This window comes from Molossus molossus, unplaced genomic scaffold (genome assembly GCF_014108415.1).
Source record: "Molossus molossus isolate mMolMol1 unplaced genomic scaffold, mMolMol1.p scaffold_m16_p_8, whole genome shotgun sequence".
Classification (NCBI taxonomy): Eukaryota; Metazoa; Chordata; class Mammalia; order Chiroptera; family Molossidae; genus Molossus; species Molossus molossus.
The window spans coordinates 84,672,162-84,686,744 of NW_023425402.1; the positions used below are offsets into that span (position 1 = coordinate 84,672,162).

Here is a 14,583-nt window from a genome sequence, read left to right on the forward strand (position 1 = left end):
CAAATTAAAGTCCTGCTTTCAGTTGAGCCTACAATGTAAAAACAAACATAAATGTTGTGTGTGTGTGTGTGTGTGTGTGTGTGTGTGTGTGTGTGTTTGCCTTGGGGAATGGGGAATGGGGAGGGGGGAAGCAGATGAGAGAAATCTTTGAAGGCCAACCTTTAGAAATAGGAGTCTTTTTTTTTTTTTCCTTTAGAGACTTAAAATTTGAACCAGTATAATGTTGTTGCTTTTTGTAAAAAAAAAAAAAAAAAAAATCAAGGTTCATTGATTGCTATTTCGTTTTCAGTATAAAAACTGACTACATATAAAATACCGATATTGCTCAATTAAAAGATTAAAATATAAAAAGTAGACAAAAAAACAAATTAATTACATTTGAGAAGTGATTCAAGTAATAGAGCAATAACCTATGGAAGAAAATTCCAAAAGTTAAAAAAAAACCCTCTGAATTTACAGAATATACTGCTTGTCCTTACCAAGTGTTAATAGAGGAAAATTGTGTTGGGCTATTTTTAAATATACTGCCTCTTAATATTAACTTGCCTTGAGTACTCTTTATTCATACTTTTATATTATTTTCCTAGACCTCTCTGTTGTAAAATAGGAATCAATATTTTTTTCCAGTTCAAGTAACATATTAATCAAACTATTCTTTTTTTAAAAAAAGCTTTATTGAGAGATAATTTGCATATCACTTAAAGTGTATAAGTAAATGTTTTTTTAAAATACATTCACAGAGTTATGCACCCACCTCCCTAATCAATCTTAGAACATTTTCATCACCCCCGAAAGAAACTCTATACCCATTAGTAGACATTCTTCATTTCTCCCCAATCCTCCCTTAACCCGGGTAATTTACTTTCTGTCTCTATAGATGTTCCTGTTGCCTATCATATGGCCTTTTGTGGAAGTCTTCCACTTAGCATAATGCTTTTGTTCATTTGTGTTGTAGCATATATCAGGACGGCTGGCCCTTGAACAAGCTGTGCTGTTTTTGATCTGTGGTTGGGAGTCGATGGAGGCAGAGGGCCAAGTGTATGCACTGTTCTCTGCCATGTTATCAAGGGACTTGAGTATAGTGGATTTTGTTATCCACAGGGGGCCCTGGAATGAATCCCCTTCAGATACGGAGTATAGTTAAGTTGTGGGGGAGTCAAAAGTTATATGCAAATTTTTAAATGTGCATGGGGAGGGGTCAGCACCTCTAACCCTCCCTTCCTCCCACATTGTTCAAGGGTTAACTGTAGTTCATTTCTTTTTATTGATGCATAATATTCCATTGTATGGATATACCACATTGTATTTATCAGTCATTCACAACACAGGCATTAATGTGAAAATATACAGGTAAGCATGAAGACAAATTCTTTTTTTAATCTATGCTTTTGTTATTATCCTTTAGTCAATGTCTAAGAGTCGAAGGCTTTTGACTTCTTTTTGTAAACCCTGGAATTCTCCTTCCTTCTCTTCTACCATTCTATTTATTCCTCTGGGACTGTGAATTTGAGCATAAAAATAACTATATGTATGCTGTTGTTGACAGAAAAATGTACTTACATAAAAGCAGAAGCTACATAAAAATCTACTGAAGCTTAGTTTGCAATAAGATCTTATATCAAAAGATTGATAATATTATTTCTTTATAGGAGTAAATCAAGTTCATCCTGTGGAGGAGGTGATCATGGCTATGACAATAAGTTTAAGGCCATGGAGGTAACTTAATGCTCTATTTTTTTTAAACAAATATTTATTGAACACCTACTTTGTGATAGGCACTGTTCAGGACTCCTGAGCACAGATAAATATCCCTGCCCTCAGGAAGCTTTCTCTCTAACAGGGGCATATAGACAATTGACAATAATAAAGGAATCTATTATTTGGTATGTTAGAGGATAAGTGCTATTGGAAATAAAGAGAAAATAAAGCAGAGTAGATGAAAATTGGGGGTGTTTGATGGTGCCATGGGGGCAGTATGAAACTTTAAATAAGATAGAAAGGATAAGATTTATTGAGCTGACTTTGAGCAGAGACCTTAAAAAGGTAAAAGAAATAAGCTTTCAAGGGACAAGTGTCTCAGGCAGAGGGAACTGCAGTGCAAACCCTGTTAGGTGGGAATGTGTCTGATGTATTGGGGGCGTGAGAGCCTTCGCAGACCACTGAAAGGCTGTTCCACTGTGCCTGAAGCTGGGTGGAGGGGAAGCAGTGAGCATCCAGTTGGACATGTTAAATTCAAAATATTCATTAGACACAGAAGTAGAGAATATTATATAGGCAACTGAAAGGAGAGTCAACCTGGAGATAGAAAAAAAAAAGAATTTTAGATATGTAATTTATTTAAAAGGCATGTGACTAGATAAGATTGTCAGAGATTAAGTGTAAGTAGAGTGGTGGACCAAAAACTGAGCCCTAGGCATTTTGACCTGAAGAGGATAAAAAGTCACTGACAGAGAGACTGTTTCTAGAACACATGTGGTGTTCTAGAAGCCCAGGAAAGAAAGTTTGAAGGAGTCTATGAGTAAGTTTAGCCGATATTTTCCCAAAGGCAAAACTTTATGATGTTTGTGACCTGATTGTCTTGACTAGTTCCATTTGTAATACACACCACAGACCACACACACACACAAACACACACACACACACACACATACTCCTTTCCAAATAGAGGAAAATTGTGTTAGACTATTTATGAATATGCTGCCTCCTACCACTGTCATGATGAGTTATATGTCTTGGTAAATATTTTAAAACTCTCTGGAGACGGAGTACTTCTTTATTAATTAGGGTACTATTTGATAAATAAGTTAATTACGGTAAGAAAATCTTATGTTTCCAGTTCTTTGCTGATTATCTTAGAAAATTGTGTATATCTCATGACCAGAAAAGAACTGTTCATTTATGCTTGATACTTCTCTTTGAGTTATTTGCAATCTAAAATAATGAGGCTTGTTATGAATAATATGATTATGTTAACATTAATTAACAGAAATGAAAATATTTAGATCTTTTCATCCTAAAAATAAAAACGGGTAAATATTTGAGAAATCAGTGGGTTCATACAAGTTGTGCAAAAATCCAGTGCTCAGTATCTTCAACATTTTTGTCCAGAATTAACACATTTGAGCAATGATGGGAAAGGAACATGAAAAGAGTATATAATGGTGTATGATGAATTTCTAATTGATATTGTTCAGCTTTGGACATTCTCCTGGTCTGTTGACACACGAGGTGCGGTGGAGGCAGGGAGAGTCAGAAGAAGTAGACACAGTGTGGATTACATTTGACTGGGGTTGGTACAACCTCAAGGTAGAAACGATATAAAAGTAATTTTTGGATCTGAAAAGAAATGCTCACAGAGGCCTAAATCCAAATAGAAGAGCTGTCACAGAGAGAACATTGTGTCACTTCCAACATCTGTTCTGAGTTTAATCGACATCGAGTAATAGTGGGATCCTTACCATCCAGGCTTTCTTTTTGGCGCATGGACCCAGTTTCAAAGAGAAGACTGAAGTGGAACCATTTGACAATATTGAAATTTATAACCTAATATGTGGTAAGTATATCTACATAAATCCAACAGCAAAATGTGGATATAATTTAAAAATATATATATTTTGAAATTGGCGCTAAAGAAGACAGAAAGTGAAAAAGATGAGGGAGAATTATTTACTATTCAGAATTATTCATCTATAAGAGTGAATTATTATTATTATTTCTAGTAATGCTAAACTTTAGATCTCAGGAGACCAGCTTTTCTATTAGTTAGATACTCTATGAAAATTTAATTTCATAAAACTCAGATACACAAAATTACTCTTGCAACTTTTCAAAGCGGGAATAATACACCCAGAAACAAGTATTGGCCTGTAATTACAGAGAGAAACTTCTGGCATAAAAGGAGGGTAAGAACATCCTGTTTAGAGAGACACTGGTTATTACCCTCAATGTTATAAACCTTAAATAATTAGAATTTTAGGGAATCTAACCTATATTTCTGCTTACATGCTTACCTCAATCATTGCATTAACAAATTATTTCGCAGGCAAGGCAATGAGTAAGTTAACTTTAGGAATTCAGACATCAATATGCTCACAGTTGTCACTCTTCATCTTGCCAAGGCCTATGGTAATTGAATGCGACTTAGAAACCAAAGAGTATCCATTGAAAAATAATGTGTTGTCGCCTTAACAATTTAAGTTTTTGGTTCCCGAGGTGAGTATGTGGTCAGAGCTGCTGGCCCTTCGTGGGGAGGCTCAGAAGGATTCCAGTCTAGGAGACATTTGTTTGGTCGTTCCCCGAAGGAGCCACTTAAATGACTACATTTGTAAAAATACTTGTGTATTTTGCTTTTATGGGAAAAAAAATTAGAGAAAGCTCTCTAAATATTAAGCAAAACTCACTAGTTTAATTTTTAAAAAGTACCCGTCCTTAGACAATTTTCACATGATTAAGTAAATATACTAGAAGTAAGATTATTTAACTTCTTTAAACTTGTTTTTCCAAAAGTATCGCTTTGTGTGCTAGTAAACTGTCACATGCTTAAGGAACAGAATGTCATTGTAGCAGCGATGCTTTTCTCTGGAGGAACTGAAACAGCTCCTGCAAGTTCCCGCAGCCCGTCCGCCGCAACCACCCCTTGCCATCCTCCCGTGGCCCTCAACCTTCCTAATGCCACACCCTTTCATGCAGTTCCTCATGCTGTGGTGACCCCCAACCATAAAATTATTTTCATTGCTACTTCATAACTGCAACTTTGCTACTATTATGTCTTAGGCGACCCCTGTGAAAGGGTCGGTTGACCCCCAAAGGGGTCGCGACCCACAGGTTGAGAACCGCTGCAGGATGGGGTGATGGAAACTCTGGGGGAAGCACGGCAGGAAACCGAATGGCACATGCAAACTGGGACTGCAGCACAGCAGAATTTATGGAAGGAAGTGAACAGTGGGCGTTTGTTTTCTTCCGTCTCCTACTAGATGTTGTTGCCTTCCACTTTAAATCTACTTTGAACTTATTTTTTAAAACAGATCTTCTACACATTCAGCCAGCACCAAACAACGGTACCCATGGTAGTTTAAACCATCTCCTGAAGGTGCCTTTTTATGAGCCGTCCCATGCAGAGGAAGTGTCCAAGTTTTCTGTTTGTGGTTTTACTGTTCCATTGCCCACAGATACTCTAGATTGTTCATGCCTTAAGCTACAAAATGTAAGTAATAATTTCATGTGGCTATAAGAATGTAAAGGGAGCAAGCTAATCTATGAGCAGGGTGGCTGACAAGCAGGTTTGTGCTCTAGCCTGGATATTTACTAAGTAAGTATACGTGGGTTCATCTGGAAATGAGAGACACATCATAAGATTAAGTATGTGAATTTGCTTTGAAAACTGGAAAGCACTATTTGAAAAGTGTTAATTCTCTTGTGAGTTAACTGTCCCTAACCATTCAAATCAGTAGAATCTTGGCACTCTCTTGATTTCCTGCATAAACCATCTCTCTTACATCTTAAGAATGAGATGGTTGTGGGTGGTTATTGAGAGCAGAAACAGCTGGGAGGGTGCAGGGATTGTGATCCAGGGTCAGGCATACCCACTAGGGTAGGTGCTGTGGTGTCTACTCAGCAAAAATCCTAGCATTCAAAATGGGAGGTATTCCTCGGGTAACAGTGAAAGGTCTCCTGGCAATGTTTGGAGGCTGGCTGACAAACAGTATTGGGAAGTTCATTTTAGTGGGCTGTGTGTCTTGCTGAGTTCAGGGGCAAAACTTTAGATCCCGGGAGACATTCAGCAAGGTGAGATTCCGTGTGAGGAAGGGCCCCCCAACAGCCAGGAAGAAGGACCCCCAACAATCAGAACAGAAGCTCATAGTGCAAGGACTAAGCGTACCTGTGAGAATTAGAGCACACGGGTGGGGCTGGGATTCGGAATGTAATTGGAGCCCAGTTATTAGGAGTCTATGAATCTAAAACTAATGTCAAGGGGCACTTAATGCCAAGTTCAAAATGTGGTTGTAGTGCTAAATAAAGCACCTGCTGCTTCAAGTAAGAATTATTCCTTGTAACCAGGAGTCAGCAAAGACTTTTCATTCTCTGATCCTCAAAATCATATTATACCACATAAATAAACAAATACATACATAAATAACTAGCAAAAAGAGACTTCCAGGGGCAAGAGTCCAGTCAAGCTTCCTAATGAAAAGCAAACACACAGCACATATCTGAGTAAGAGTGTGGATCTCCTACCTACTGTTCCAGATGACCTCAATGGGACCGCCATTTAAAATAATAGTAATAATGAAACATTACAAAGTGGTTGCTTTAGTCCCCATTTTAAAGATAAATTCTGGCTTCTTTGTTCAGTAGTAAAACATTCATGTGATTACTGCAGAAGTGATCTTTTTTAAAAAAATATTTTTTCTTTATTGATTTTAGAGAGAGAGGAAAGGAGAGGGAGAGAGAGACAGAAACATCAATGAGAAAGAACATTGATTGGCTACCTCCTGTATGCCCTACACTGGGGATCGGGCCCACAACCTGGTCATGTGCTCTGACCAGGAATCAAACCAGCTGCCTCTTGGTGCATGGGTCGACGCTCAATCACTGAGCCACACTGGCCAGGCTGCAGAAATGATCTTGATCACCTTTAAAACATGTGTTATTACCTTGACTGACTTTCTTCCCCCTCCCACATTATCTTGCAGAATATTGCTGTAGAATGGGTGAATCAAAACCTAAACCTCACTCAAGATGAAAGTAAGTCAATAAAATACATGTTAAGTCTTTGATGTTTTGACCTAACAAAACACAATTTTACCTTTTTGGAATTCTTTAAATAAGCTCACAGGAACTTTTGCTCATAAAGATTTTATTGCCAGTGTAAGCAGGAAAAAGCAACAAACAAACAAACCAATTCAAACTAACAACAGTAACAAGTCCAGGTTAGTTACAGTGGTTCCAAGAACATAACATTTCATGAAATGGTTGTGCTTCGTCTATGGTCCCCTATTTCCTTTCTTAGATGTGAACAAACCAAACTGCCTGGGTTTAGTCCTACTCGTATTGCTTCTTGGCTGTGTAACCTGGGCCACATCATTTAACCTCTCTGTGCCTCTGTCTCCTCCTCTGTAAGAACAGAGTCTACCTCATGTAGTTATAAAGATTAAAAGAGTTCATCCATGGAAAGAATTTAGAACAGTGCCTGGCCTAGACCAATGTTAGTATTACCTAGCATCTTTTAAGGGTTCTTGTATTACATTCACTAGGCCTGTTTCATCACTTATAAAATGGAGATACCTACTCTATAGAGTTGTTTTAAAGATTAAATGAGTTAACATATGTGTGCCCTTAGAATAGTGCCTGGCACACAGTAAGAGTTCAGTAAGTATGTTGGTTGTTTGATAACCTTTTATAATCTGTTGAGCACAGCATAAATACCCCACAGATTTTAAAACTATCAATAATTGATATATTTTTAGATTTTAATAGCAAATAAGTAAAAATAAACACGTTAGAACATATCTATTATAAAATTGCATTATCTTTCTTGAGAAAATGATTAAAGTAGATCATCTTTGTTATAAAGTTTCTATTTTTAATTTTGAAGTTTTAGCTCTTTAAATCTGTCCTGTGAACTATTAACTGTTTGGCTAAATTACGTATCTAAGTCTTAATTTTGTAATCTGTAGAATGGAATAATAACGTCTACCTCATAGGGCTGTTGTATGTATTAAAAGAGGTTACATATGTAAAATATTTATCAGAGTGACTGGCACATAATAAGCCATCTGAGAACGGTAGTTATTATGCATAGAAGCATTTGCTAATTTCACAAACATTTTTATTTTTTGTTTTTATTTTAGTAACAGAGACAGAGAAACTAAACTTGCCATTTGGGAGGCCCAGGGTCATGCAGAAGAACAAGGAACACTGTCTTCTTTATCACAGGGACTATATCAGTGGATTTGGAAAAGCTACCAGGATGCCCATGTGGAGTTCCTATACAGTCCCCAAACCAGTAAGTTCCTGTGTCCTTTGATCAACACAAGTTGGAAAAAATTTGTAGTTCTCTAATATTTTAAGACTTGAATTTTGATTTTTGGTAGAGTTCCCAAAGGGATCTTATTGGCCTGTGTCTTGTAAGAAAATGTCCCAGGTATTGCTTAAAAGTATTTATAGGTGCTGTGTGGGTGCAAAAGAAGGACACATTGTGTTTTGACTGGAGAAATTGTTTATGGGCCAATTGGCCAATTGGTAAGGCAGGTAGAAAAGAAGATTTCAAAGAGAAGCAACAGGAAGTCCAGAGACACACTATTCATTTTGTATATTCTAAGTACAGGGAAGGGCAAAAGTAGGTTTACAGTTGTTCCTGTGGAAAATACTGCAATAATGAATAAATAATGACACAGAATAAACTCTGTGTAAACCTGCTTTCCCCCGCCCTGTATATGGTGGGTGTGCCTGGAAGATGATGGTAAGTAGATTATAAGGACCTTTGTCTTTATTTGATTATTTAACAAATACTTGACCATCTGCTGGGAACTATGGCACAAGGAACACGGTGCAAGGAAGAGGTAGTTCTTCCCTAACGAATCCAGCATACTGGTAGGTCATGCTAGACTTACCTGTATAGGTGCTCTACGTCACGGATCTCTCCGAACTGAGGGTGAGAATCCAGTTGTTCAAATCCTCTTCCCTCTTCACGATCTGGCAAACTCAGTTGCAACAAATGACAGGGACATTTGACTACCATAAGAAAGAAAATACTAGATCTCCATCTCACACTGTACACAAAATTAAATAGCTGGTAGATTTATAGACCTAAATGTGAACAGTAAATCTATATTTTCCTTTGTGCATATCTTTATAACCTTGAGATAGAGAAGGATTTCTTAGGATACAGAACAAAAAAAAAAATACAGAGGAAATGGATTCGTTTGAATATATCAGCGTGCGACAAAAAGGCAAAGTTATGGATAGGACAATATGTTTGCACTGCGTATCAGAAACAAGATGAGAATCCAGGATAGTAATTAGGATCTAGAATAGCTAATAAATTTCTATCAATAAACAAGAGAATGACAAGAATCTTAGTTAATAAATGATCAAAGGGTATAAGCCAAGCAAGTAAACCTCACTGACGATCAGAAATGTAAAAGCAAAAGTTAAAGTCTGCCAAAAATTAGTTCAAACACTACTTCAGAACAGGGATGGTTTTATTTAATATATCCCAGCACCTTGGACTTGCCCCAGTAAGTGCTTAAGGAATGAATGCGTTAAACGAATTCATCCCAACCATCATTTTTAAAGACATAGAGACAAAGCCCTGCTTTCAACCAGGAGGGTAAATACATAGTCAGGAAGCTGTTTGTGTGTTTTGTTTTGTTTGTTTGTTTTTATAGAGAAAAGCTTAATATTTTAGACCCAAAGATTCTTATGACAAACCTCAACCTATTACTGTTCTTGCTAAGGGTACAGATGTTCTACTTCTTTTATGGAAAGGAAGTGATTGGTTTTATCTGGTTTATTTACTCTTGTTCCAACTCAAGATTCTTGGAGAACATGAGCATGGCTTCCCACTACTAATTAGAGCTTTGTGTGTTCTGAAAGCCAGCTGTGCTGCTGACAATGGCTTAACTGTGGTCCGCAGAAGAGCACTAATGTTGATTCCCAGTGTGGGCAAATATTCTGCAGTTACCTGAGTTCATCTGTATGGGTCATGGTGAAGGGGTTTAGGACAGGCCTCCCCAAGATATACCACTTTGGCATGTGAATTATTTTGAACTGAAGGCAATAGCTACCCTGCAGGCTTATGAGAAACTTAAATTAGGGGACTTGTCCGTAATAAGAGTCATCACCAGAACTTTTTATGACCTAGCTATAGAGCAGGGCAAATTTCTAATTACCGAACATCTGCTCTTCCCATCCTGTGAATGAGCGTCTTCCCCTCTGAAGCCTCGAGGTGCCTTACCTCATCCTGAGCTCAGAATGCCACGTGCACCTCATTTTCCCTTTCTGCCTCTGAACCTCTCGAGGATGTGGGGTCCCCATACTGATGTCATTAGATTTGGTTTTTTCTCTTGTTAATCTGCCTCATGAAGATTTGATTATTAGATCAGCTGCTAGAACCTGGAGGGTAAAGGAAGGTTCTCCCCCCGCCCCCCACAATGGCAGCGCCACTCTCTTAATGGGCACAATGTTTAGTTGTTTGGGATTTTCTTCAACAGACTGTGAAACGCGCTGCGAAGCATACTGAGAAATGACAATATGAAGTTACTGACTCCTTAAAATAATATCTGTTATGTTTTTTTGAGAGGGGCAATCTATTCAAGCCCAGTCTTACTATCCACATCTCTGTTCTGAAAGGTCTAGGTACCAGGAACTGTGTGGAATGTTTATGATTTTACTACTTTCTCCTGCTGTCTCACATTCCTGAATTTCCATGAGTTTCAACGGAAACCAAGGGAGGGGAGAGTTTAAGTGGACTCAGACTGGGAGTTCAGTACAATTCTCTTTTGTTATTGTTTTAAAACTAGCTTCTTTGTTACCAGAAGTTCCTGTCCTTTCTCGGAGCCCACAGAACCCCTTGTGTACTTCTCCCTACGTGCGACAGGATGGAATTCTAGCAATTTTCTGCTTTCTATTTCAGAAATTACTCTGTTAGTATGTTGTGGCTCAAGAAAATTACATACAAGGATGTTTTGAGATTCACATAAAAATGTTGTAAATCAGCTTTGTGTTTGAAAAATCAGACTTTCAATGAGCACTTTTGGGAACATGGACCTAATTGGCTTTGTGCTTTTAAGTTTTATGGAACTTTTGTTTTTCTGTGGTTTGGGTGGGCTTTTCTAATTGTTGTTGTTGTTGTCTCAGAAGAGTTCTGGAGAAACGGCTGTGATTTGTAATCACGATTCTACAACTGTCCCAAAACCATTAAGATTGATCAGACGTACGTGGGTGTTGCTTCTGGGTTAACTTAGTCGGAAGATGTGAAGTGTTTTTCTTGTTGCTAGATGAAAAACTGAAAATAAGAGCAAGAATATAGATTATTATTTAGAATCTATACTTTATATATATTTTTGCCTTTTCATTTTTTATTGAATATATTGGGGTGATATTGGTTAATTAACATTATATAGTTTTCAGGGGCACAATTCTATAAGATATCATCGTATATTATATTGTATTCACCACCCCAAGTCAAGCTTCCTTCAGTCCCACCTTACCCCCTCTTATCTTCCCCCTACTAAGGTTTATAAGTTTAATATGAAATTAAAGGACTTTTTCAGAGAAGAAAATCTAGCATACTTTGAGAAATGTATCCCTTTCTTTCTCTTTATCTATATATGTATATATCTCCCATGTCATTGAATTTTAAAAAATATATATGTGTGTGTATGTGTATATATATATATTTGTGTATATATATATATATATGGAGAGAGAGAGAGAGAGAGAAAGAGAGAGAGAGGGAGAGAGAGAGAGAGAGAGCGCGCGCCCTTTTGTTTTTGTTTTGTTCTTTTTTTAGAGAGATAGAGAAAGGGAGAGAGAGAAAAAGAAACAATAATTGGTTGCCTCCTGCACACCCCTTTTGGGGATCAAACCCCCAAACTCGGGCATGTGCCCTGACCAGGAATCAAACCAGGACCACTCAGTCCATGAAATGAGGCTCAGTCCACTGAGCCACAGTGGCCGGCCTCATTGAATTTTTAAGTCTTTCTTGTTCCTAAAGCTTGTTAGCTCCAATATTATAAGTTATGACCCAATTATGTTTTATGAGTTTTTAAAAACTGGAGACATTATTGTGTATTTTAAATGTATGTATATATGTATGTATGTATTTATTTATTTTTATCCTCACCTGAGGACTATTTTTTGTTCAGATAGAGTGGGAGGGAGAGAGAGGAAGAGAGAGAAAGAGAAAAACATTGATGTGAAAGGGACACATCGAGTGGCTGCCACCTGCACAACCAACCAGGGCCAGGGACAAACTGCAACCGAGTTACGTGCCCTTAGCAGGAACCGAACCCGGGTCTCCCTGGACCGCAGGCTGACGCTCTAACGGCTGAGCCAAACTGGCCAGGGCAAATGTTTTTATTTTTAACTATAAGGAATATTTTCCCTGTAGAAAAAAGTCACATTACATGACCAGAAAAATAATTTTAAATGCATATAGTTTCATTATCCTACCATAAGGCAAGATCATAGCTATCTAATCATCAATAACTTTTAGCTTTTATATTTAGTCTACAGGTAAAGAGAGTCTATAACTTCATTGGAAATAATTTTATCCCCTGTTCAAGTTAGAGTTGATCCTCACACCAGACAAAAATGAAAACATCTCAATTTCCTGTCTACACTCATCTCCTACTTCTCTTGAAGGATTTTGAGAGAGTTTAGATTTTATCCTAGTGTATAAGTTGTATTTATTGTTTTCTTGACTTTCTATCTCCTGGCTTAAAAAACTTCAAAGAATTCTGAAAAGATGGCAAGATTGGAGCTGTTTATATGTGTGTGGGGAGGAGCGGGGTGGGGTAGGGAGTTGATGGGTAGGGAGTTGACGGAAATGATGTGACCTTACCTCCTCGCCACCTTTCTAGAGGGCTGCCTATTACAGTCTTACCTTTGTAAAGGAGGCCACATCCTGTCTGTCTTAGTCTTGATGCACTTATATTCAGGGGTTGAAGTTTGCTTTGTAAGAAACAAGATTTTCAGTTAGCATAAAATGTGTAAACTTTCTTAGTATTTTCTGGCTAATACCATCCTGGTCCATTTTCCCCAATCCCAAATCTGTGCCATTTTTGAGAAAATAGCAAACATTTTGCTCAACTGATTGTTTGATCCCAACTTTCGCAGCTGCAGACTCATTAAAAATTGTAACAAACTTCCTTCCTTAACATTTTTATAATTTTAACTGTTGAATACAGCCATTTCATTTCTCTTCCATTATGGAAAATACATCTATAGCTACATTTATATACTGTACATTTCTTCAAGTAAAACTTAACTAAACATGTGAAGTGTTAGAGTAAAATGATAAAGATGTGTGGAAGGATACATCGACTCACTGTATTTTGGACCTCCACAGGGCTGAGTTAGGAAGCGATAGTCCTGGTTCTCCCATTTCATATTTTTATGTGTCCATTTATGCCAACGGAAAAAACTTAGCCACGCAGAACTGTTTGCTATGATGGATTTTTTTTTTGAAAGAATATAAACACATGTTTTTAGCTTTCCGGTGTCTGTCATCAGGAGAGTGAAATAAATGGTGAGAGCTAGTCCACTGCCTCTAAAACAAATGTCTTCATTTTTCTTGGTTTACTTCTTGTTTTAGTGGATTATGTCACTCAGGAGCTTGCTGAGAAAGGAAGAAGATACATTTCTGAGACTGTGTGTCTCAAAAGGTTCTTATTCTATCTATATGCTTAATTAATGGTTTAGCTATAGAATTTTAGAAATAATTCTTTTTTGAAAATTAATAGGATATGAGACTCCCTGGACTGATCCTCTAATGTTTTTACTTGTTGCCTACTTTTCTCTCTCTCTCGTCTTTAATTCAACGTTTTGAAAGACATCGGCATCTTTTTATAGATCTTATTGAATATTTTATTTCTGCTGTCATAGTTCTAAATCCCAACAGCTCTTTCTGTGATTTATTTCTTTTTCTTATTGCTTTCTGTTCCTTCTATGAAGATGCTATACATATTCTCATCTCTCCAAGGAGCTAGTTTTCCCCTGCTCTCTGCATTGTCTCTCCTTTTTTTTTTTTTAATCCTCACCCAAGGACATTTTCCCATATTTTGTTCAGATAGAGTGGGAGGGGGAGAGAGAGAGAGAAGCATCGACGTGAAAGGGACACATCCAGTGGCCACCACCCGCACAACCCAACCTGGGCTGGGGACAAACTGCAACTGAGGTACATGCCCTTAGCGGGAACCAAACCTGGGTCTCTCTAGACCGCAGGCCGACGCTCTAACCGCTGAGTAAAACCGGACAGGGCTGCATTGTCTCTTTTTCTTCTTGGTTAGTCCCCTTCATTCCCCCAAATGTCTGATGGTCCCTGGCTGTCAGATCCCATTTTAATGGTGAGGCACTAAGCTGCATGGTTGGGCTTAGCAGCAGATAGGCTTTGCTATGGGTTGATCAGATGAGAACTAGATGTTGTGTTGGGGACTCTCAATTTTAAGTATCTAGTTTTACTTTTAGGTTTATTTGTTTCCCCAAAAGGGGCATTTTTAATCAGTCACATGGTGTAAGATTGGCAAGCTACATAGGGACAATGAGAGTGGGGGAATCTTATCATTCAGTATATAGATTTTTTATTTCATTCCATTGCTTTCAATATGGTGCACCTGCTCTCTGGGGTGTCTTGTGTCCTTGAGTCTGATCATCCCTTTGGTTCAACCTCTCCAGTGAGTGAAGATTCTGTTTAGTGTGTTCTCAGACTTTCAACCTATCCTCTTCTTTCCAGCTCTATACATATCCCCTGTCTCAAAGAGACATCAAGTTCTACCTTGGGGTTCTGCAGTAGGAATCTGCTTTTTTGTGCTTTCCCTAACCAAAGACTTTTAGTTGCAGGTGTTCACTGGTCTACTA

General features: G+C 37.9%; 1 protein-coding gene across 1 annotated transcript in view; it reads left to right on the forward strand.

The window, feature by feature from the left end:
* The window catches only part of ENPP3 (ectonucleotide pyrophosphatase/phosphodiesterase 3), a 79,883-nt gene that overhangs the window by 51,528 nt on the left and 13,772 nt on the right, over positions 1–14,583 (forward strand). Inside the window, exons 16-20 of the mRNA XM_036248369.1 lie at positions 1,650–1,716; positions 3,466–3,553; positions 5,025–5,203; positions 6,693–6,744; positions 7,851–8,005. Of these exons, the coding sequence (XP_036104262.1) occupies positions 1,650–1,716; positions 3,466–3,553; positions 5,025–5,203; positions 6,693–6,744; positions 7,851–8,005 (541 nt within the window). The remainder of the gene's footprint in view (positions 1–1,649; positions 1,717–3,465; positions 3,554–5,024; positions 5,204–6,692; positions 6,745–7,850; positions 8,006–14,583) is intronic.